Consider the following 23,117-nt stretch of genomic DNA (forward strand, 5'->3'; position numbering starts at 1 on the left):
TTATTTGGTGACATGTAAATATATTTAGTATGGTTTTATCTAAAAAAGGATAACTTATATTTAAATATTTCACTGCATAGGATTATTATCCTCCCCTTCCTCTGAGGAGCCTCCCCTGGAATACACACACACTGCACTGCACTGCACTGCACTGCACTGCACTGCACTGCAGAGGTATTGTATCCATTGTGTCATGTGTCCAGGGTGTGGTGGCGTGTCTAGAGGAGCAGTTCAGTCCTATGGTGCAGGCTGAGTTCTCTGTGTTGGTGGATGTACTACACAGCCCTGAGCTGCTGTTCCCAGAGGCTGCCAGACTGCGCTGTGAGAGCGGGGCCTTCATGTCCAAGTGAGTGTGGCAGAGGTACAGATGCAGTCACAAACACTGATCAGACACACCATCACAAACATGATCTATGGGCTGCATTTCTTGAGCTTTTACACCAGTGCCAAGTTTGCATTTGACTGTCCATTGTTCTTCTTTGTGTTTTACTTTCGACTTCTGACTTTTCCTAAATGTTTCCCAAAAAAGGGTTTTGTTTATTATTTTCTGTCCTCACAAACTTCCAGTCAAAGGTCACACATCCGTTGGTGTGCTTAGATGACTTAAAGACAGGGAGGGTACTGATGTTTCGTTTGTACTTTACCCTTTGTCATTCAGACTGATCAAACACACCAAGAAGCTGATGGACAAGGAGGAAAAGCTGTGCATTAAGATCCTGCAGACACTCCGAGAGATGCTGGACAAGAAGGAGGCCTTTGATGAGCCTGTGAGTACTGAACCAGACATGTCAAGGGTGTGATATGTACAGGGTATTCAGGGATGTACAGGACATGATGACAAGGGTGTGTTACATACAGGGTGTTTAGGGGTGTACAGGACATGATGACAAGGGTGTGTTACGTACAGGGTGTTTAGGGATGTACAGGACATGATGACAAGGGTGTGTTACGTACAGGGTGTTTAGGGATGTACAGGACATGATGACAAGGGTGTGTTACATACAGGGTGTTTAGGGATGTACAGGACATGATGACAAGGGTGTGTTACATACAGGGTGTTTAGGGATGTACAGGACATGATGACAAGGGTGTGTTACGTACAGGGTGTTTAGGGATGTACAGGACATGATGACAAGGGTGTGTTACATACAGGGTGTTTAGGGATGTACAGGACATGATGACAAGGGTGTGTTACATACAGGGTGTTTAGGGATGTACAAGACATGATGACAAGGGTGTGTTACATACAGGGTGTTTAGGGATGTACAGGACATGATGACAAGGGTGTGATATGTACAGGGTGTTTAGGGATGTACAAGACATGATGACAAGGGTGTGTTACATACAGGGTGTTTAGGGATGTACAGGACATGATGACAAGGGTGTGTTACATACAGGGTGTTTAGGGATGTACAAGACATGATGACAAGGGTGTGTTACATACAGGGTGTTTAGGGATGTACAAGACATGATGACAAGGGTGTGTTACATACAGGGTGTTTAGGGATGTACAAGACATGATGACAAGGGTGTGTTACATACAGGGTGTTTAGGGATGTACAGGACATGATGACAAGGGTGTGTTACATACAGGGTGTTTAGGGATGTACAAGACATGATGACAAGGGTGTGTTACATACAGGGTGTTTAGGGATGTACAGGACATGATGACAAGGGTGTGTTACATACAGGGTGTTTAGGGATGTACAAGACATGATGACAAGGGTGTGTTACATACAGGGTGTTTAGGGGTGTACAAGACATGATGACAAGGGTGTGTTACATACAGGGTGTTTAGGGATGTACAAGACATGATGACAAGGGTGTGTTACATACAGGGTGTTTAGGGATGTACAGGACATGATGACAAGGGTGTGTTACATACAGGGTGTTTAGGGATGTACAAGACATGATGACAAGGGTGTGTTACATACAGGGTGTTTAGGGATGTACAGGACATGATGACAAGGGTGTGTTACATACAGGGTGTTTAGGGATGTACAGGACATGATGACAAGGGTGTGTTACATACAGGGTGTTTAGGGATGTACAGGACATGATGACAAGGGTGTGTTACGTACAGGGTGTTTAGGGATGTACAGGACATGATGACAAGGGTGTGTTACATACAGGGTGTTTAGGGATGTACAGGACATGATGACAAGGGTGTGTTACATACAGGGTGTTTAGGGATGTACAGGACATGATGACAAGGGTGTGTTACATACAGGGTGTTTAGGGATGTACAGGACATGATGACAAGGGTGTGATATGTACAGGGTGTTTAGGGATGTACAAGACATGATGACAAGGGTGTGTTACATACAGGGTGTTTAGGGATGTACAGGACATGATGACAAGGGTGTGTTACATACAGGGTGTTTAGGGATGTACAGGACATGATGACAAGGGTGTGTTACATACAGGGTGTTTAGGGATGTACAGGACATGATGACAAGGGTGTGTTACGTACAGGGTGTTTAGGGATGTACAAGACATGATGACAAGGGTGTGTTACATACAGGGTGTTTAGGGATGTACAGGACATGATGACAAGGGTGTGTTACATACAGGGTGTTTAGGGATGTACAGGACATGATGACAAGGGTGTGTTACATACAGGGTGTTTAGGGATGTACAGGACATGATGACAAGGGTGTGTTACATACAGGGTGTTTAGGGATGTACAAGACATGATGACAAGGGTGTGTTACATACAGGGTGTTTAGGGATGTACAGGACATGATGACAAGGGTGTGTTACATACAGGGTGTTTAGGGATGTACAAGACATGATGACAAGGGTGTGTTACATACAGGGTGTTTAGGGGTGTACAAGACATGATGACAAGGGTGTGTTACATACAGGGTGTTTAGGGATGTACAAGACATGATGACAAGGGTGTGTTACATACAGGGTGTTTAGGGATGTACAGGACATGATGACAAGGGTGTGTTACGTACAGGGTGTTTAGGGATGTACAGGACATGATGACAAGGGTGTGTTACATACAGGGTGTTTAGGGATGTACAAGACAACAAGAGGAGGGTATATTACTGGAAACTTTCTAAGTTAATCAGTAAACTTAACCAAACTTTGGTAACGTTCACATTTTTGGGGGGGATTTTATAATATGACATCTAGGGGCCTTTTTGGGTATTTCAGATTGTCACAGGTGTTTGTAATTCTTTCGGTTCCCTCCCCCTTCTTTGGGGTACTGAGCAAATGTTAGGTCTTGTGAGTGGAAACTTGAACATTGTGAGAATTTTTTGCAACTTCCGGCGTGTGTTTACAGTGAACACTGAGGCCTGTATCCTTACAGTTTAAGACGGTAGCTAATAGGCTATTGTGGCTTTTGGAGCATAATGTAGGCCTACCAACGAAACCAATGGAGCAAATAGTTTTATCTAAAAAGGATAACTTATTTTTTTACATTTTTCACTGCATAGGATTAGTATCCTCCCCTTCCTCTGAGGAGCCTCTACTGGAATGCACACACACACACACACACACACACACACACACACACACACACACACACACACTGTACTGCAGAGGTATTGTATACATTATGTCATGTGCCTAGAGTGTGGTGGCGTGTCTAGAGAGCAAATCCCATAATATTTTTGCATGGAAATAGCTTTTATTTTCTGTGATATAGCCTACTTTAGCCTATATGTGGTGTTCAAAGCAGGCCTACATTGCTTGAGACTTTAAAAAAATGTTTTTACATGATGAAGAACTTAACCTTAAAACATTTGTTTTACTTATATTGTGTTTTGATGCGAGAAACCACTTTACATAATAAAATGTTATTATTATTATTACCAAAGATAGTTAGACAATCTAGGCTACCCCTCTGGCTATAGCTTTGAATATGAACATAAACCCTCTGGCTATAGCTTTGAATATGAACATAAACCCTCTGGCTATAGCTTTGAATATGAACATAAACCCTCTGGCTATAGCTTTGAATATGAACATAAACCCTCTGGCTATAGCTTTGAATATGAACATAAACCCTCTGGCTATAGCTTTGAATATGAACATAAACCCTCTGGCTATAGCTTTGAATATGAACATAAACCTTCTGGCTATAGCTTTGAATATGAACATAAACCTTCTGGCTATAGCTTTGAATATGAACATAAACCTTCTGGCTATAGCTTTGAATATGAAAATAAACCCTCTGGCTATAGCTTTGAATATGAACATAAACCCTCTGGCTATAGCTTTGAATATCAACAAAAAACCCTCTGGCTATAGCTTTGAATATGAACATAAACCTTCTGGCTATAGCTTTGAATATGAAAATAAACCTTCTGGCTATAGCTTTGAATATGAAAATAAACCCACTGGCTATAGGTTTGAATATGAAAATAAACCAGTCTCTGAAAACCACACTGCCCCTTTAATTAAGACATAAGCTTTTACTTGACTGGCTTTTCAAAGACAGTTTGACATATGTGCTCTTGTAGGAGGCAGTAACTTCTCATTGCTGACCTATACTTATCTATGACTGGGCTAGTAAGTCGCTAACTAGCAAAGAATATCAACAAATGTGCAGACGCAAGGTTCTGCGCTCTGATCTGCTCCCAAGTGGCGCAGTGGTCTAAGGCACTGCATCGCAGTACAAAAGCTGTCACTACAGACCCGGGTTCAATCACAACCGGCCATGATCAGGAGTCCGATAGGGCGGCGAACAATTGGCCCAGCGTCATCTGGGTTAGGGAAGGGTTTGGCCGGGGGGTGGCTTTACGAGTAGGCCGTCTCTGTAAATAAGAATTTGTTCTTAATAACTGACTTGCCTAGTTAAATAAAGGTTAAAAAAAATCTGAACTGATCTGAAAAGCGCATTTACTTGCAGTTGATGGAAAGTCCGCTCGTGGCCTACCCGCCAATAGAATTAAACTCCGTTGCGCTCAATCTTGCAAAGTTAGGTTTGTTTTGGTTTGTTGCATTGAAATGGGGCTGATATCATGTTGATTTGATCACACAAAAATCCATAAAGTGCAAACTAATGGGGCGAACTCTGTGAAGTTCAGTCTCTTGTGTCTCTGTGCAGCATGGCATTTCTTCTGTGCAGCACTCCTGGAAGAAGTGCTCGGACGCGCACAAAATTTACACCGAACATTGCTTATCACATGTACAATATATAAAATAATCAAATAAAACATTTACAACATGTTTTATGACAAAGATATAAACATTATACTAAAAAAATATTTTTTTTTATTTACACACTTAGTCAAATAGATATGTAAACAAAACAAAAGTCAAAACTGGTGGCAGTTGTGAAAAAAATAAATAGTTGAGTTGGAAGAGGTGCAGAGTTAATTGAAAATAGTGATTGTTGATTAGATGCTTTTTTTCATTAGTTCATTAGTTTCTCCTGAACCATATGTCTATCCACTAGAAACTCCTGGACAATATGGTCACAGATATAGAAAATGAATACTATAGTGCCTTCAGAAAGTATTCATACCCCTTGAATTATTCCACATTTTACAGTTTGAATTCAACGTGGATTAAATTGATATCCCATGACATTGAAAACATGTTTTCAAAAATGTTTGCAAATGTATTGAAAATGAAATACAGAAAAATATCTAGATTACATAGGTATTCACACCCCTGAGTCAATACATGTTACAATCACCTTTGGCAGCAATTACAGCAGTCTTTCTGGGTAAGTCTTAAGAGCTCTGCACACCTGGATTGTATAAAGTGGCCCATTATTATTTTCAAAATTCTTCATGCTCTGTCAAATTGGTTATTGATCATTGCAAGACAACTATTTTCAGGTCTTGCCATATATTTTCAAGCAGATTTAAGTCAAAACTGTAACTCGGCCACTCGAACATTCACTGTCTTCTTGGTAAGCAACTCCAGTGTAGATTTGGCCTTGTGTTTTAGGATATTGTCCTGCTGAAAGGTGAATTAGTCTCCCAGTGTGTGGTCGAATGCAAACTGAACTAGATGTTCCTCTAAGATTTTGCCTGTGCCTAGCTCCATTCCGTTTCTTTTTTATCCTCTAAAACCTCTCATTTTTTTAACGATTACAAGCGTACCCATAACATGATGCAGCCACCACTCTGCTTGAAAATATGGAGAGTGGTACTCAGTCATATATTTTGGGGGATTTGCCCCAAACCTAACACTTTGTATTCAAGACAAAAAGTGAATTGCTTTGCCACATTACTTTAGTGCTTTGTTACAAACAGGACACATGTTTTGGAAAATGTAAACTTCCTTTTCACTCTGTCAATTAGGTTGACTAACTACAATGTTGTTGATCCATCCTCAGTTTTCTCTTATCACAGCCGTTAAACTATGTAACTGTTTTAAAGTCACCATTGGCCTCGTGGTGAAATCCCTGTACTGTACATATAGGTAGGGTATGGTGACTAGGAAAAGGGATAGATAATGAATAGTATCAGCAACGTATGTGATGAATCAGAGGAGTTGGTGCAAAACGGGGTATATGCACATAGTCTGGGTAGCTATTTGGTTAACTATTTAGCAGTCTTGTGGTAGAAGCTGTTCACGGTCCTGTTGGTTCCAGACTTGGTGCATCGGTACCACTTGCTGTGCAGTAGCAGAGAGAACAGTCAATGACTTAGGGGGGCTGGGGCTTTGACAATTATTTTGGCCTTCCTCCGACAGCGCCTGGTATAGAGGTCCTGGATGGCAGGGATCTCACCCCCAGTGTACTGGGCTGTACGCAGTACCCTCTGCAATCAATGTCAACGTCCTGGATACAAAATACTGTATACTGAGACTTTCATGAATGGATGTATTGTCACAGACTTAGTGTCCCTGTAATGGCTTTGGTTGTGTGTTCATCTTTGGGTGTTGCAGTCGTTACCTTTTTTAGAAGGATAAACCACTTCCCCAGTGTAGCAGCAATGTGAATATACCGTGTTGTATCAACCACACTATGTGGCTGCAGTTACAAGTGAAAGCAAATGAAGATGAAGATTGGTTGGTTCATATTGTACTGTCATGATGGACTGGGTGGGCTGCACTCAGATGCCCACGGTGCTGTAGGCTCTGTGTCTCGCGTGCTCTTTGTGTCTCGCGCTCTCTCTGTGTCTCGCGCTCTCTCTGTGTCTCGCGCTCTTTCTGTGTCTCGCGCTCTCTCTGTGTCTCGCGCTCTCTCTGTGTCTCGCGCTCTCTCTGTGTCTCGCGCTCTCTCTGTGTCTCGCGCTCTCTCTGTGTCTCGCGCTCTCTCTGTGTCTCGCGCTCTCTCTGTGTCTCGCGCTCTCTCTGTGTCTCGCGCTCTCTCTGCGTCTCGCGTTCTCTCTGTGGTCCCTGAGCCCAGACTCCTCATCATCAGTAGTCTGTGGGCCTTTACATGCTTTTATATAAGGCAGGGTGGCACTCGAGGACAAGCTCACACTGTGAGGGAGAAAGGGTTGGAGAGATAGAGGGGGGGGGCAAATGCTGAACAAACAAATCAATACTGCAGTGAGCGTGGGTGCCCTCTCTCTCTCTCCCTCCCTCCCTCTCTCTCCTTTATCTCATCTCTCTCTCTCTCCACCATGGGCCTGTGAATTGGGGAGGAGGAGGGGGAGGGAGGGTGGGAGTGATATGAGGGGAGGGTTGTTGGAAAACTAGACAAAGTTCCAGGGTTGATGATCAACTCTGGAGGGTAAAGTGAAGCATATGTGCTGCAGGTCTTAGTAGAGGAGGATAGGGAGATGAGACGTTGAAGAGTTTACGTACAGTAGAAGTAGCGCTGCCTTGATATGCCACTGCCTTTTCAAGAATAGCACAAGTATTGAGATCATGTCCTGTTGCTAAATGTCAATCGGTATCATACTCAAATAGGTTGTACTCTGATATGATAGAATTCACAGGGTATATGATGCAGTCAACAGCACTGACATTTACATATTGTGCCAAAACATGTTGGCATGTTTTAAAAAGCCTAAGAATGATATGTGCTTGTGTGTCCTTGTGTTTGAGTGTGTATTTGTCATTCTTTGTGTGTGTGTGTGTGTCATATCCCTGTTGCCCTGAGCGTGGAGCTGCTGTCTCACTCCACAGAAGTGAGTGAGGAAATAGAAAGAGCGAGAGAAAGAGAAAAGCGACAGCAGAGGTTGGTGGCTCCCCTGGGGCACAGTGAGTGGGAGGGGGAGACACAGAGAGAGAGAGAGGGAACGAGCAGGCGAGGGAGAACGAGTAAGAGGGGGAGGGAGCATGTGAGGAGCCATGTGAGCTGAGGGGAGAAAAGCGGGCCGCGGCTGCAGAGTGAGGGATTGGAGGAGAGCGGTGTCTGCTCAGTCCATGAGGAGACGGGGCAGGGGGTACACTTACGTAACCGCCTGCAGTGTCTGAGCCAGCGTCACGCGGACCGTCACGTTCCCACCCTCTCTCTTTCTCTCTCACTCGAACAAGTGTGAGCCTCTCCCTCCCTTGCTTTGTCTCTCTCTTTCTATCACAATGCTGTTTGCCTCAATTATTTCTCTCCTCTCTCTCTCTCGCTCGCTCTTTCTCTCGCTCTTTCTCTCGCTCGCTCTTTCTCTCGCTCGCTCTTTCTCTCGCTCGCTCTTTCTCTCGCTCGCTCTTTCTCTCGCTCGCTCTTTCTTTCTCTCGCTCTTTCTCTCGCTCGCTCTTTCTCTCGCTCGCTCTTTCTCTCGCTCGCTCTTTCTCTCGCTTGCTCTTTCGCTCGCTCTCGCTCTCGCTCTCGCTCTCTCTCTCGCTCTCTCTCTCTCGCTCTCTCTCTCTTGCTCTCTCTCTCTTGCTCTCTCTCTCTCGCTCTCTCTCTCTCGCTCTCTCTCTCTTGCTCTCCCCTCTCTCTCTCTCTCTCTCTGGGTCTCTCTCTCATCTCTCTCTGGGTCTCTCTCTCATCTCTCTCTGGGTCTCTCTCTCATCTCTCTCTGGGTCTCTCTCTCATCTCTCTCTGGATCTCTCTCTCATCTTTCTCTTTCTCTCTGGGTCTCTCTCGCTCTCTCTCGCTCTCTCTCTCTCTTGCTCTCCCTCTCTCTCTCCTTCTCTCTGGGTCTCTCTCGCTCTCTCTGGGTCTCTCTCCTCTCTCTGGGTCTCTCTCCTCTCTCTCTCTCTCTCTCTTTCTCTCTGGGTCTCTCATCTCTCTCATCGCTCTCTTTCTCTCTGGGTCTCTCTCTCTCGCTCTCTCTCTCGCTCTCTCTCTCGCTCTCTCTCGCTCTCTCTCTCGCTCTCTCTCTCGCTCTCGCTCTCTCTCTCTCTCTCGCTCTCTCTCTCGCTCTCGCTCTCTCTCTCGCTCTCTCTCTCGCTCTCTCTCTCGCTCTCTCACTCTCTCTCTCGCTCTCTCTCTCGCTCTCTCTCTCGCTCTCTCTCTCGCTCTCTCTCTCGCTCTCTCTCTGGGTCGTGGCAGGGGCAGACAGTGAACTGACTGAGGGATCTGCAGTAGGCTAAGGAGGATTGCTGTTGCTTGGCATATTGGAGTGTAGTGAATTCTGTGTACGGGGATGAGTAGTAGCGACGATAATGCTATTGAATTATATCATGTAATTTTAGAAATAATTTACAGCCAGTCAATCAATTTAGTTTAAATGTTTTGTAGTCAGGTGAAACTGACAATTGGGATTTAGGATATTACTGAATATATTGTTCACAAATTGTGTACTGCAGTGCAGGAACTATATGATAGTACCGGTGCCTTACTCTTTAGATACCATTTTAACGATATCACAGTATCTAATCTGGGGCAGAAGTCATAACCAGGGAAAACACCTGTCTGCTGTGCAATCTGGCCATTGGCAATAAATGTGAGACTACGGTTTTTAGGTTATGACAACCAGGACATTATCTCACGTTCCCCCGTGTGTCTGTGTGCATGCACGTGTGTTCATGTGTGTCCTGTGTGTGCGTAAACATGGCTCCTGTGTTTGTTGACAAAGGAAAGTAAAAAGCTTCTTATGTAATCTCTCTCACAACCTATCTCTTTCCCTCCCTCTCTCACACTCCTCCTTTCCCTCCTGCTCTCTCTCCCCGTCACTCTTGGCAAATTTCACACCAGCCACCCTAGGCAAAGCAGCTTTACAGATTACCAGCCTCTCTCACCGCTAAGCTAGTCACACGCACACACACCCACACACACCACACGTACGCTGCCCCACGCTGGCTCAGCTCATCCTGTGGGGTTTTCCCAGTGTGAGAGAGTGGAATATGGCTTAGCTACATCCCTGCACTCATCCTCTCATCCTGTCATTCACATGCAGCCAACCAGGCCAGCGTGAGCTCAGCGCACTGATACCAGACAGGCCTTAACCCCTGACTGCCCCTAGTCTGTATCCAGACAATGTGTAAAATACACTTTAAAACTTGAAACTAGTCCTGCGGTCTCAAGTGTTCCATCATGAAACCTGCAGCCTAACATCAACTACATACTTATACTCACGCTACATATTTTTCTTGAGGTTTCTAGAGGCGATGGACTGAGATGTTTCTTTCAAGGGGGATCAGAGATGAGTGTTTGGGCTTTTGTGTCGGTTTGTTTTGTGTACTTGTGTGTTTAGGCTGCCGTCCTATTCCGCCTACTCTTCCTCTTCAATGCTTTATCAGTCATGTGACTGGAGGTGTGTGGTCTTCATGGTGATGGACTAGCACGTGTTTACCTGTTTCTCCCGTTACTCAGCGGGCCTTATATGTACCCTCAGAGTAGGAGTGCTGATCTACAGTCGGATCAGGTTCATGTACTCTTATTCGTTAACCCTTTACACTTGTGGGAATTGGCTTAGAGTGCCTTCAGAAAGTATTCACATCCCTGGACTTTTCACACATTTTGTTGTGTTACAGCCTGAATTTCAAATGGATTAAATTTAGTGTTTTTGTCACTGGCCTGCACACAATACCCCATCATGTCAGTGGATTCGTTTATTTTTAGAATTATGAATTAAAATGTAAAAGCTGAGATGTCTTGAGTCATTAGGTATTCAACTCCTTTTGTTATGCCAAGCCTAAATAAGTTACATAATACGCTGTGTTTAACATCTTTGTCCCTCAGTTGAGGAGTGAATTTCAAACACACAGACCAGGGAGGTTTTCCAATGCCGAACAAGGAAGGGCAGCTATTGGTAGATGGGTACAAATGAAAAAAGCAGACATTGAATATAACTTTCAGCTTGGTGAAGTTATTAATTACACTTTGGATGGTGCATCAATATACCAATTCACTACAAAGATACAGGCGTCGTTCCTAACTCCGTTGGGGGCGAGGAAGTAAACCACGTTTTAGGGATTTCACCTTGAGGCCAATCAAATCAAATTGCATTCGTCACATGCGCCGAATACAACAGGTGTCGATCATAAAGTGAAATGCTTACTTACAAGCCCTTAACCAACAATGCAGTTTTGGGAAAAATACATGTTAAGTAAAAAATAGAGTAAGAAATAAAAGTAACAAATAACAAATAATTAAACAGCAGCAGTAAAATAACAATAGCGAGGCTATATACAGGGGGAACCGGTAAAGAGTAAATGTGCGGGGGCACAGGTTAGTCGAGGTAATTGAGGTAATAGATGTAGGTAGAGTTAAAGTGACAATGCATCGATAATAAACAGAGAATGGCAGCAGCGTATGGGGTGTGGGGGCCAAAGCAAACAGTCTGGGTAGCCATTTGATTAGCTGTTCAGTAGTCTTATGGCTTGGGAGTTGAAGCTGTTTCGAAGGCTTTTGGACCTCGACTTGGCACTCCGGTACCGCTTGCCACGCGGTAGCAGAGAGAACAGTCTATGACTAGGGTGGTTGGAGTCTTTGACGATTTTTAGGGCCTTCCTCTGACACTGCTTCGTATAGAGGTACTGGATGGCAGGAAGCTTGGCCCCAGTGATGTACTGGGGGGGTACGCACTACCCTCTGTAGTGCCTTGCGGTCAGCGGCTGATACCAGGCGGTGATGCAACCAGTCAGGATGGTGTCGATGGTCCACCTGTAGAACCTTTTGAGGATCTGAGGACCCATGCCAAATCTTTTCAGTCTCCTGAGGGGGAATAGGTTTTGTTGTGGAGTCAATCACCACCTTCTGGAGACACCTGAAACCCCACCTCTTTAAGGAATACCTAGGATAGGATAAGCAATCCTTCTCACCCCCCTTTTAAGATTTAGATGCACTATTGTAAAGTGACTGTTCCACTGGATGTCATAAGGTGAATGCACCAATTTGTAAGTCGCTCTGGATAAGAGCATCTGCTAAATGACTTAAATGTAATGTAATGTAAATGTTGTGCCCTGTCTTTGTGTGCTTGGACCATGATAGTTTGTTGGTGATATGGACACTAAGGAACTTGAATCTCTCAACCTGCTCTACTTCATCCCCATCTATGAGAATGGGGGTGTGCTTGGTCCTCCTTTTCCTGTAGTCCACAATCATCTTTGTCTTGATCACGTTGAGGGAGACGTTGTTGTACTGGCACCACATGCCAGGTCTCTGACCTCCTCCCTATAGACTGGCTCGTCGTTGTCGGTGATCAGGCCTACCACTGTTGTCACCAGAAAATGTAATGATGGTGTTGGATTTGTGCCTGGCCATGCAATCATGAGTGAACAGGGAGTACAGGAGGGGATTGAGCACCCACCCCTGAGGGGCCCCTGTGATGAGGATCAGCGTGGAGGATGTTGTTACCTACCCTTACCACTTGGGGGCGACCCGTCAGGAAGTCCAGTATCCAGTTGCAGAGGGAAGTGTTTAGTCCCAGGGTCCTTAGCTTAGTGATGAGCTTTGAGGGAACTATGGTGTTTAACGCTGAGCTGTAATTAATGAATAGCATTCTCACATATGTGTTCCTTTTGTCCAGGTGGGAAAGGGCATTGTGGAGTGCAATAGAGACTGCGTCATCTGTGTTTCTGATGGTGAGTGCTATGGGTCGGTAGTCATTTAGGCAGGTTACCTTAGTGTTCTTGGGCACAAGAACAATGGTGGTCTGCTTAAAACATGTTGGTATTACAGACTCGGACATGGAGAGTTTGAAAATGTCAGTGAAGACAATTGCCAGTTGGTCAGCGCATGCTCAGATTACACGTCCTGGTAATACCTCTGGCCCTGCAGCCTTGTGAATGTTGACCTGTTTAAAGGTCTTACTCACATCGGCTGCGGAGAACGTAATCATACAACCGTTCGGAACAGCTGATGCTCTCATGAATGTTTCAGTGATACTTGCCTCGAAGCGAGCATAGAAGTAATTTAGCTTGTCTGGTAGGATTGTGTCACTGGGCAGCTCGCGGCTGTGCTTCCCTTTGTAGTCTGTAGAAGTTTGCAAGCCCTGTCACATCCAACGAGCGTGGGAACCGGTGTAGTATGATTCAATCTTAGTCCTGTATTGACGCTTTGCCTGTTTGATGGTTTGTCAGAGGGCATAGTGGGATGTCTTATAAGCTTCCAGGTTAGAGTCCTGCTCCTTGAAAGCGGCAGCTCTGCCCTTTAGGTCAGTGTGGATGTTGCCTGTAATCCATGGCTTCTGGTTGGGGTATGTTCGTACAGTCAATGTGGGGACTTAAAAGAGTTACATAGTTTAATGGCTGTGATAGGAGAAAACTGAGGGATTGTAGTTACTCCACAATACTAACATAATTGACAAGAGTAAAAAGAAGGAAGCCTGTACAGAATACAATTATTCCAAAACATGCATCCTGTTTGTAACAAGGCACAAAAGTAATACTGCAAAAAAACGTGTTAAAGCAATTCACGTTTTGTCCTGAATACAAAGTGTTATGTTTGGGGCAAATCCAATACAACACATTACTGAGTACCACTCTCCATATTCTCAAACATAGTGGTTGCTGCATCATTTTATGGTTATGCTTGTAAAGGTTAACGACTGTGGAGTTTCTCAGTTCTAAAAAAGAAACCAAATTAATCTAAGCACAGGCAAAATCCTAGAGGAAAACCTGGTTGTCTGCTTTCCACAGACACTGGGAGATGAATTCACCTTTCAGCAGGACAATAACCAAAACACAAGGCCAAATCTACACTGCAATTGTTTTCAAAGAAGACTATGAATGTTCCTGAGTGGCTGAGTGACAGTTTTGACTTAAATGTTCTTGGAAAATCTTTGGCAATTATTAGACCAACGTTGTGGACAGAACCAGTCACCTGACGAGACTAAATCCATTACACTGGTTCTATGTGTCCTCAACATTTTATTGTACTTTTTGCTGTATTTGTTGATAAAATCTAGTGAGAGAACTAACTGGTGTCTTTTGGTGGCCCAACACATCTCCAATGTGCACAGTTCCGGGGTCATTTCAATGCACTTTTGTAACTCGTAGAAGAGTCTTCAACTTTAAGGTGCTTTTTCTGAGCTCCCGAGCTGTGCCTTTTAAGGAACAAGTGCAACCATACTTGTAGTTGTTTTGTTTGGAACACATCCCTGCCATCACACAATTACTGTTGTTTACGCCTTCCAAAAACGTCCCATTATAAATCCCAATCTGGGTCTGGTGGGAATTATTTGAAAGCTTGTTCTATCGCCAACATGACTAGGTAAGTTCTAAAATATGACCTTACAGTGTCAGGCTTTCACAAGGAAATTCAAAGAAACAGATTGTAATTTTCAATGTGCATGGGGCGGCAGGGTAGCCTAGTGGTTAGATTGTTGGACTAGTAACCAGAAGGTTGCAAGTTCAAACCCCCGAGCTGACAAGGTACAAATCAGTCGTTCTGCCCCTGAACAGGCAGTTATCTTACTGTTCCTAGGCCGTCATTGAAAATAAGAATTTGTTCTTAATGGACGTGCCTAGTTAAATAAAGGTAAAATAAAAAGGAATCATAATTGCATTCAGATGCATACTTCACAAATGGCAAACAGACTCATTCTGTTCAGAACAGACGCCATGTCATCTTGTAACTGTACGTCCAACTTAGTGATCATAAATGTTGACACTATATGACATGAAAATGTGAAGTGCACATTTGGACTCCAACAGCCACTGATGCTGACCTTTGGAACCTCTACATCTTTAAAAGTCTCGTAAATCCATGTAAAATAGCCCCCACCTTCACAATAAATCCATTCTTTATTTTAGACTGGTCTAAAGAAACATGATAGGAAGGAAATGTAGTCTATTTCAGAAGAACAGGATAGTATATTCAGACATTGTTAATCCTTGATCTGGCTATGCCATATGGCTGAGGGATACACTAGTTCATTTAGCAGACACAATTTGTTTACAATTCCGTGGCATTATTTTATAGTATGAAGAATACAATTGAACAAAGCTGAATAAAATAGAAAGGATATTTTCTCCAAATGATTTCAGAGGGTGTGAGCACATGTGGCTATTCTGTGTTGAGGGGTTAACAAAGAAACAGGGCGTCATTAGGGCGGTGACCATATTACCACCACAACTGTCAGTCAAATTCCACATGACCGTTTATCACTGTAATTAGGCGTTTCCAAGCTGTATTAATTATATAGTAAATAATATACGCGTGAAATGAGTTTTGATTGAGAACGGACCATTATCATACACCTGTCGGAACAGGAGCAGTGGAAAATACATGTCCTCTTTGCACTTAAACAGCGAATGGAAGATGCTTTTACTGTGGTTTATTTTCATGCCAGCCAGGTAGACTATACACCTGCTGTAAATAGAAGCAATGTGCTTAATATTAGGAAAGTTGATAAATAAATATAGTAGGCCAAGCCGATAGAAAACTGATGGGATCCTCCTCTTTTATAAAGGCCACCACTCTGTTTTCTCGCGCAATTGCACAGCCTATAGAAATGTTGCGCAACATGAGCTCATGGGCTCTCATGAAGTGTTTGATTAGATTTTCCATTACATTTGCATTAGAGTGATTAGAGGGACAATAGAGTGCTGAGTACCAGACAGATAGCAAGTTTGGTAGGCTACTAATGACCATCAGCAGCATCAGAGCCTAGAGAAGCCTGATGCTCTGACTAAACGGTCACCTGGAATTTGACTACGGTCATGACTTATTATTTGGTGGTAATACGGTCACCATAACAGCCCCAAGCATGTGATTTATTTTTATATCAATAGATGTGTTTCATGAGAGGCAAACAAGCCTTGCTGCTTGGTGTCCTGCCATATGACCTCTGGACATGGCACAGTCTTCCTGACAAAAACAGACCGCTGTGCCAGGAACCCATCTAACAATGTTAGCAAATCACATGCGCCACTTCCAAAGAGAACCCGCCGGCAAAGGGTCAGGCATTGGAGGAATGCTTGTTTATGTGGTCATCCTGCTATTTGTCTTCTATTTGCCTGAAAATCACCAATTTCACCAATTTCTCTCACATGCAGCTGTTAAGTTGTTTTGCTACTGCACCTCTTTACAGGAGGAAGCATTTAAAACGGTGCTAGAGGAGCATGGCAATGGGGTTTGAGGAAAAGCAAGGAAAAGTGTGTGTGTGGTGGGGTTGTTTACCAGAAAACGGTGGGGGTGAGAGTGGGGGCGAGTCATCTGCCATGTGTAGGGAGTGGAGGAGCGCTGTAGGACTGCAGCTATTGAAAGAGGTGCAGGTAGGGTACACTGAGGGAGAGCGAGACGGAAAGAAAAGAGGGAACAGCTGCTATAGCATTGCTGTAGTGTTCATGCTTAGATGACATGAAGAGATTTTAGGTGCGCCGATTTTTCTCCCATGTAATCATTTTCCCTTCCTTTGAAAAGAAGCGTCTCACAACTAGGTGATGCTCTCTCTTGTGTCTGTCTGGGTTTGGGCTGAGAGAGTGGCTGTTAACTCTTTCACTGCCCAGAAAATAACAGACATGAAATGTTTTTTTTAACCCTTATTTTACCAGAAAAGTTGACTGAACACATTCTCAGCAACAACCTGGGGAATAGTTACAGGGGAGAGGAATGAGCCAGTTGTAAGATGGGGATGGTTAGGTGGTCATGATGCTATGAGCGCCAGATTGGGAATTTAGCCAGTACACCAGGGGTTACTCTTACAATAAGTTCCATGGGATCTTTAGTGACCACAGGACACCTGTTTAACGTCCCATCTGAAAGACAGAACCCTAACCAGGGCAATGTCCCCAATCACTGCCCTGGGATCTTTTTTAATACCAGAGGAAGTCTTCCAACACCACTTCAAGCAGCATCTGGTCTCCCATCCAGGGACCTACCAGAAGCCACCCTACTTAGCTTCAGAAGCAAGCCAGCAGTGGGATGCAGGGTGGTATGCTGCTGGTTAATGTGATAGATCAGTGATAGATCACATTCATCTTACCAATTTCATATGCATGTACATATAGGTCTACAGTAAGTTGAATTGGATTTTAGTTTTTTAAACTTCCTCTGATCTAAGACTTAAGAAATCGAGCATGGGAGATAATGCTCTGTCGAACGTTCTCTGATCTGCTTTTCGTTTCAGTGTTTTTCATGGTTGTATTGTGTTGATAGCCTATGCTTTAGTAACCTGTTGAATAGTGCTATGATACAGTACACCATAGGGCTAGTTACACACAGACTTCCCTCCAACCATAGTTCATTAGATCCACCCTGCTTCCAGTCTCTACTTCTGCTCAGCCATGGGAGGTTCACAGGTGGGAACATTGTATTCTAGTGTAATGCTAGACTGTTGTTCCCACTCCACTATCAGATTCCCCCATGAAATCGTATTCATTAGGATGTAATCAACTAAATGGATTTTATATTAGTTGGGTCCATATTCATGAAGTATCTCATAGTAGGAGTGCTTATCTATAGTGAACAAAAATATAAACGCAACATGCAACGATTTCATTTTTTTTTACTGAGTTACAGTTCAGGAAATCAATTCATTGAAATTAATGAATTCGGCCCTAATCTTTGGAGTTCAAGTGACTGGGCAGGGGTGGAGCCATAAGTGGTCCTGGGAGGGCACAGTCCCACTCCCTGAGGAGCCAGGCCCACCAAATCAGAATGTTCTTCCTCACAAAAGGGCTCCCTCCCTCGCTCTCTCTCCCTCGCTTTCTCTCTCCCTCGCTTTCTCTCCCCCTCGCTTTCTCTCCCCCTCGCTTTCTCTCCCCCTCGCTTTCTCTCCCCCTCGCTTTCTCTCCCCCTTGCTTTCTCTCCCCCCCGCTTTCTCTCCCCCTCGCTTTCTCTCCCCCCTCGCTTTCTCTCTCTCCCCCTGCTTTCTCTCTCCCCCTCGCTTTCTCTCTCCCCCTCGCTTTCTCTCTCCCCCTCGCTTTCTCTCTCCCCCTCGCTATTCTCTCTCTCCCCCTGCGCTTTCTCCTCTCCCCTCGCTCTCTCTCTCCCCCTCGCTCTCTCTCCCCCCCTCGCTCTCCCCTCTATCTCTCCTCCCTCGCTCTCTCTCTCTCCCCTCGCTCTCTCTCTCCCCCTCGCTCTCTCTCTCCCCTCGCCTCTCTCCCCCCTCGCTCTCTCTCTCCCCCCTCGCTCTCTCCCTCGCTCCTCCCCTGCGCTCTCTCTCTCCCCCTCGCTCTCTCTCTCCCCTCGCTCTCTCTCTCCCCCTCGCTCTCTCTCTCCCCCTCGCTCTCTCTCTCCCCCCTCGCTCTCTCCCCCTCCCTCCCCTCCCCCTGAAGCTCTCTCCTCCCCTCGCTCTCTCTCTCCCCCTCGCTCTCTCTCTCCCCCCCTCGCTCTCTCTCCCTCCCCTCTCTCTCCCCTCGCTCTCTCTCCCCCTCGCTCTCTCTCTCCCCTCCCCTCGCTCTCTCTCTCTCTCTCTCTCTCTCTCTCTCTCTCTCTCTCTCTCTCTCTCTCTCTCTCCCTCCCTCTCTCTCTCTCTCTCTCTCTCTCTCTCCCCCGCTCTCTCTCTCTCCTCTCTCTCTCTCTCCCTCTCTCTCTCTCTCTCTCTCTCTCTCTCCCCTCGCTCTCTCTCTCTCTCTCTCTCCCCCTCGCTCTCTCTCTCTCTCCTCGCTCTCTCTCCCCTCGCCCCCTCGCTCTCTCTCTCTCCCTCCCCCTCGCTCTCTCTCTCCCTCTCCCCCCTCTCTCTCTCCCTCTCTCTCTCTCCCCTCGCTCTCTCTCTCTCTCTCTCCTCCCCCTCGCTCTCTCTCTCTCTCTCCTCCCCTCGCTCTCTCTCTCTCTCTCCCTCCCCCTCGCTCTCTCTCTCTCTCTCCCTCCCCCTCGCTCTCTCTCTCTCTCTCCCTCCCCCTCGCTCTCTCTCTCTCCCTCCCCTCGCTCTCTCTCTCTCCCTCCCCTCGCTCTCTCCTCTCCTCTCTCTCTCTCTCTCTCCCTCTCGCCCTCTCTCTCTCTCTCTCCCTCCCCCCTCGCTCTCTCTCTCTCTCTCCCTCCCCCCTCGCTCTCTCTCTCTCTCTCTCCCCCCCTCGCTCTCTCTCTCTCTCTCTCTCCCCCTCGCTCTCTCTCTCCCCCTCGCTCTCTCTCTCTCCCCTCGCTCTCTCTCTCTCTCCCCTCGCTCTCTCTCCTCCCCCTCAGCTCTCTCTCTCTCCCCTCCCCCTCGCTCTCTCTCTCTCCCCCTCGCTCTCTCTCTCTCTCTCCCCTCGCTCTCTCTCTCTCCCCCTCGCTCTCTCTCTCTCCCCCTCTGCTCTCTCTCTCCCCCTCGCCTACCTCCCCGCTCCCTCTACCTCCCCCTCGCTCGCTCTACCCTCCCCCTCGCGGCTCTACCTCCCCTCGCTCGCTCTACCTCCCCCTCGCTCGCTCTACCTCCCCTCGCTCGCTCTACCTCCCCCTCGCTCGCTCCCCTCGCTCGCTCCCCCTCGCTCGCTCCCCCTCGCTCGCTCCCCCTCGCTCTACCTCGCTCGCTCTACCTCGCTCTACCTCGCTCTCTCGCTCTACCTCGCTCGCTCTCTCTCGCTCCGCGCTCTCTCTCTCCCCTCGCTCTCTCTCCCCCTCGCTCTCTCTCCCCCTCGCTCTCTCTCCCCTCGCTCTCCCTCCCCCCTCGCTCTCTCTCTCCCGCTCTCTCTCTCCCCCTCGCGCTCTCTCTCTCTCCCCCTCGCTCTCTCTCTCCCCCTCGCTCTCTCTCTCCCCCTCGCGCTCTCTCTCTCCCCCTCGCGCTCTCTCTCTCCCCCTCTCTCTCTCTCTCCCCCTCGCGCTCTCTCTCTCTCCCCCCTCGCGCTCTCTCTCTCCCCCTCGCTCTCTCTCTCTCCCCCCTCGCGCTCTCTCTCTCTCCCCTCGCGCTCTCTCTCTCCCCCTCGCGCTCTCTCTCTCTCCCCCTCGCGCTCTCTCTCTCCCCCTCGCGCTCTCTCTCTCTCCCCCTCGCGCTCTCTCTCTCTCCCTCGCGCTCTCTCTCCCCCTCCGCGCTCTCTCTCTCTCCCCCTCGCGCGCTCTCTCTCCCCCTCGCGCTCTCTCTCTCCCCCTCGCGCGCTCTCTCTCCCCCTCGCGCGCTCTCTCTCCCCCTCGCGCGCTCTCTCTCCCCTCGCGGCTCTCTCTCCCCCTCGCTCTCTCTCCCCTCGCGCTCTCTCTCCCCCGCGCTCTCTCTCCCCCTCTCGCTCTCTCTCCCCCTCTCGCTCTCCTCTCCCCCTCGCGCTCTCTCTCCCCCCCGCTCTCTCTCCCCCTCCCGCGCTCTCTCTCCCCCTCGCGCTCTCTCTCCCCCTCGCGCTCTCTCTCCCCCTCGCTCTCTCTCTCCCTCCCCCTCGCGCTCTCTCTCCCTCCCCCTCGCGCTCTCTCTCCCTCCCCCTCGCGCTCTCTCTCCCTCCCCCTCGCGCTCTCTCTCCCTCCCCCTCGCTCTCTCTCTCCCTCCCCCTCGCTCTCTCTCTCTCTCTCACCCTCGCTCTCTCTCTCTCTCCCCTCGCTCTCTCTCTCTCTCTCCCTCCCCTACGCTCTCTCTCTCTCCCTCGCTCTCTCTCTCTCCCCCTGTCTCTCTCTCTCCCCCTCGCTCTCTCTCTCTCCCTCGCTCTCTCTCTCTCCCCCTCGCTCTCTCTCTCTCTCCCCCTCTCTCTCTCTCTCCCCCTCGCTCTCTCTCTCTCCCCCTCGCTCTCTCTCTCTCTCCCCCTCGCTCTCTCTCTCTCTCCCCCTCGCTCTCTCTCTCTCTCCCCCTCGCTCTCTCTCTCTCTCCCCCTCGCTCTCTCTCTCTCTCCCCCTCGCTCTCTCTCTCTCCCTCCTCTCTCTCTCCCCCTCGCTCTCTCTCTCTCCCCCTCGCTCTCTCTCTCTCTCCCCCTCGCTCTCTCTCTCTCTCCCCCCCTCGCTCTCTCTCTCCCCCTCCCCTCTCTCTCTCTCCCCTCTCTCTGCGCTCTCTCTCTCTCCCCCTCGCTCTCTCTCTCCCTCCCCCTCGCTCTCTCTCTCTCTCCCTCCCCCGCTCTCTCTCTCTCCCTCCCCCTCGCTCTCTCTCTCTCCCTCCCCTCGCTCTCTCCTCTCTCCCTCCCCTCGCTCTCTCTCTCTCCCTCCCCTCGCTCTCTCTCTCTCTCCCTCCCCTCTCTCTCTCTCTCCCTCCCCCTCGCTCTCTCTCTCTCTCCCTCCCCCTCGCTCTCTCTCTCTCCCTCCCCTCGCTCTCTCTCTCTCCCTCCCCTCGCTCTCTCCTCGCTCTCTCCCTCGCTCTCTCTCTCTCCCTCGCTCTCTCTCTCTCCCTCGCTCTCTCTCTCTCCCTCGCTCTCTCTCTCTCTCCCTCGCTCTCTCTCTCTCCCTCGCTCTCTCTCTCTCCCTCGCTCTCTCTCTCTCCCTCGCTCTCTCTCTCTCCCTCGCTCTCTCTCTCTCCCTCGCTCTCTCTCTCTCTCCCTCGCTCTCTCTCCTCTCCCTCTCTCTCTCCCTCGCTCTCTCTCTCTCCCTCGCTCTCTCTCTCTCTCCCCTCTCTCTCTCTCTCCTCCCCCTCGCTCTCTCTCTCTCCTTGCTCTCTCTCTCCCTCGCTCTCTCCCTCGCTCGCTCTCTCTCTCCCTCGCTCTCTCTCTCTCCTCCTCCCTCTCTCTCCCTCCCCCTCGCTCTCTCTCTCTCCCCCCTCGCTCTCTCTCTCTCCCCTCGCTCTCTCCTCGCTCTCTCTCTCTCTCTCTCCTCGCTCTCTCTCTCTCTCGCTCCCTCTCTCCCTCGCTCTCTCCCTCTCCTCTCTCTCTCTCTCTCCCTCGCTCTCTCTCTCTCCCTCGCTCTCTCTCTCTCCCTCGCTCTCTCTCTCTCCCCCTCTCTCTCTCCTCGCTCTCTCTCTCCCTCGCTCTCTCTCTCTCCTGCTCTCTCTCTCTCCCTCGCTCTCTCTCTCTCTCCCTCGCTCTCTCTCTCTCCTCTCGCTCTCTCTCTCCTCTCCCTCGCTCTCTCTCTCTCTCGCTCTCTCTCTCTCTCCCTCGCTCTCTCTCTCCTCTCGCTCTCTCTCTCCCTCGCTCTCTCTCCCTCGCTCTCCCCTCTCTCTCGCTCTCTCTCTCCTCTCGCTCTCGCTCCCTCTCTCTCCCCTCTCGCTCTCCCTCTCGCCTCTCTCCTCTCTCTCTCGCTCCCCTGGCTCTCGCTCTCTCTCCCCCTCGCTCTCTCGCTCCCCCTCCCCTCTCTCCCCCTCGCTCTCTCCCCCCGCGCTCTCTCTCTCCCCCTCGCTCTCTCTCTCTCCCCCTCGCTCTCTCTCTCCCCCTCGCTCTCTCTCTCCCCGCTCTCTCTCTCCCCCCCTCGCTCTCTCTCTCCCCTCGCTCTCTCTCTCCCCCTCGCTCTCTCTCTCCCCCTCGCTCTCCCTCCCCTCGCTCTCTCTCTCCCCCCCGCTCTCTCTCCCCCGCTCTCTCTCTCCCCCCTCGCTCTCTCTCCCCCCTCGCTCCTCCCCCCTCCCCCTCCCCCTGCTACCTCCCCCGCTCTACCTCCCCGCTCTACCTCCCCTCGCTCTCTCTCTCCCTCCCCCTCGCTCTCTCTCTTCCCCTCGCTCTCTCTCCCCCTCGCTCTCTCTCTCTCCCCTCGCTCTCGCTCTCTCCCCCTCGCTCTCTCCCCCTCGCTCTCGCCCTCCTCGCTCTCGCTCTCCCCCTCGCCTCTCCCCCTCGCTCTCTCCCCTCGCCTCGCTCTCCCCCCGCTCCCTCGCTCGCTCCCCTCTCTCTCGCTCTCCCCCTCGCTCTCGCCTCCCCCTCGCCTCGCTCTCCCCCTCGCCCCCTCCCCTCGCTCTCTCCCCTCGCTCGCTCCCCTCGCTCGCTCCCCTCGCTCTCCCCTCGCTCGCTCCCTCCTCGCTCTCTCCTCGCTCTCTCTCTCCTCTCTCGCTCCTCTCTCCCCTCTTCTCTCGCTCGCTCTCGCTCGCGCTCGCTCGCTCGCTCGCTCGCCGCGCTCTCTCCTCGCTCGCTCTCCTCGCTCGCTCTCCCTCGCTCGCTCTCTCTCCCTCGCTCTCCTC

General features: G+C 48.9%; 1 protein-coding gene across 2 annotated transcripts in view; it reads left to right on the forward strand.

Moving 5' to 3' along the window:
* The window catches only part of LOC118401101 (inositol 1,4,5-trisphosphate receptor type 2-like), a 159,814-nt gene that overhangs the window by 63,704 nt on the left and 72,993 nt on the right, over nt 1–23,117 (forward strand). For both annotated transcript variants that reach the window (XM_035798334.2, XM_035798335.2), the window contains exons 36-37: nt 204–346; nt 659–767. In XM_035798334.2, the coding sequence (XP_035654227.1) occupies nt 204–346; nt 659–767 (252 nt within the window). The remainder of the gene's footprint in view (nt 1–203; nt 347–658; nt 768–23,117) is intronic.

This window comes from Oncorhynchus keta, chromosome 22 (genome assembly GCF_023373465.1).
Source record: "Oncorhynchus keta strain PuntledgeMale-10-30-2019 chromosome 22, Oket_V2, whole genome shotgun sequence".
NCBI classification, from domain to species: Eukaryota; Metazoa; Chordata; class Actinopteri; order Salmoniformes; family Salmonidae; genus Oncorhynchus; species Oncorhynchus keta.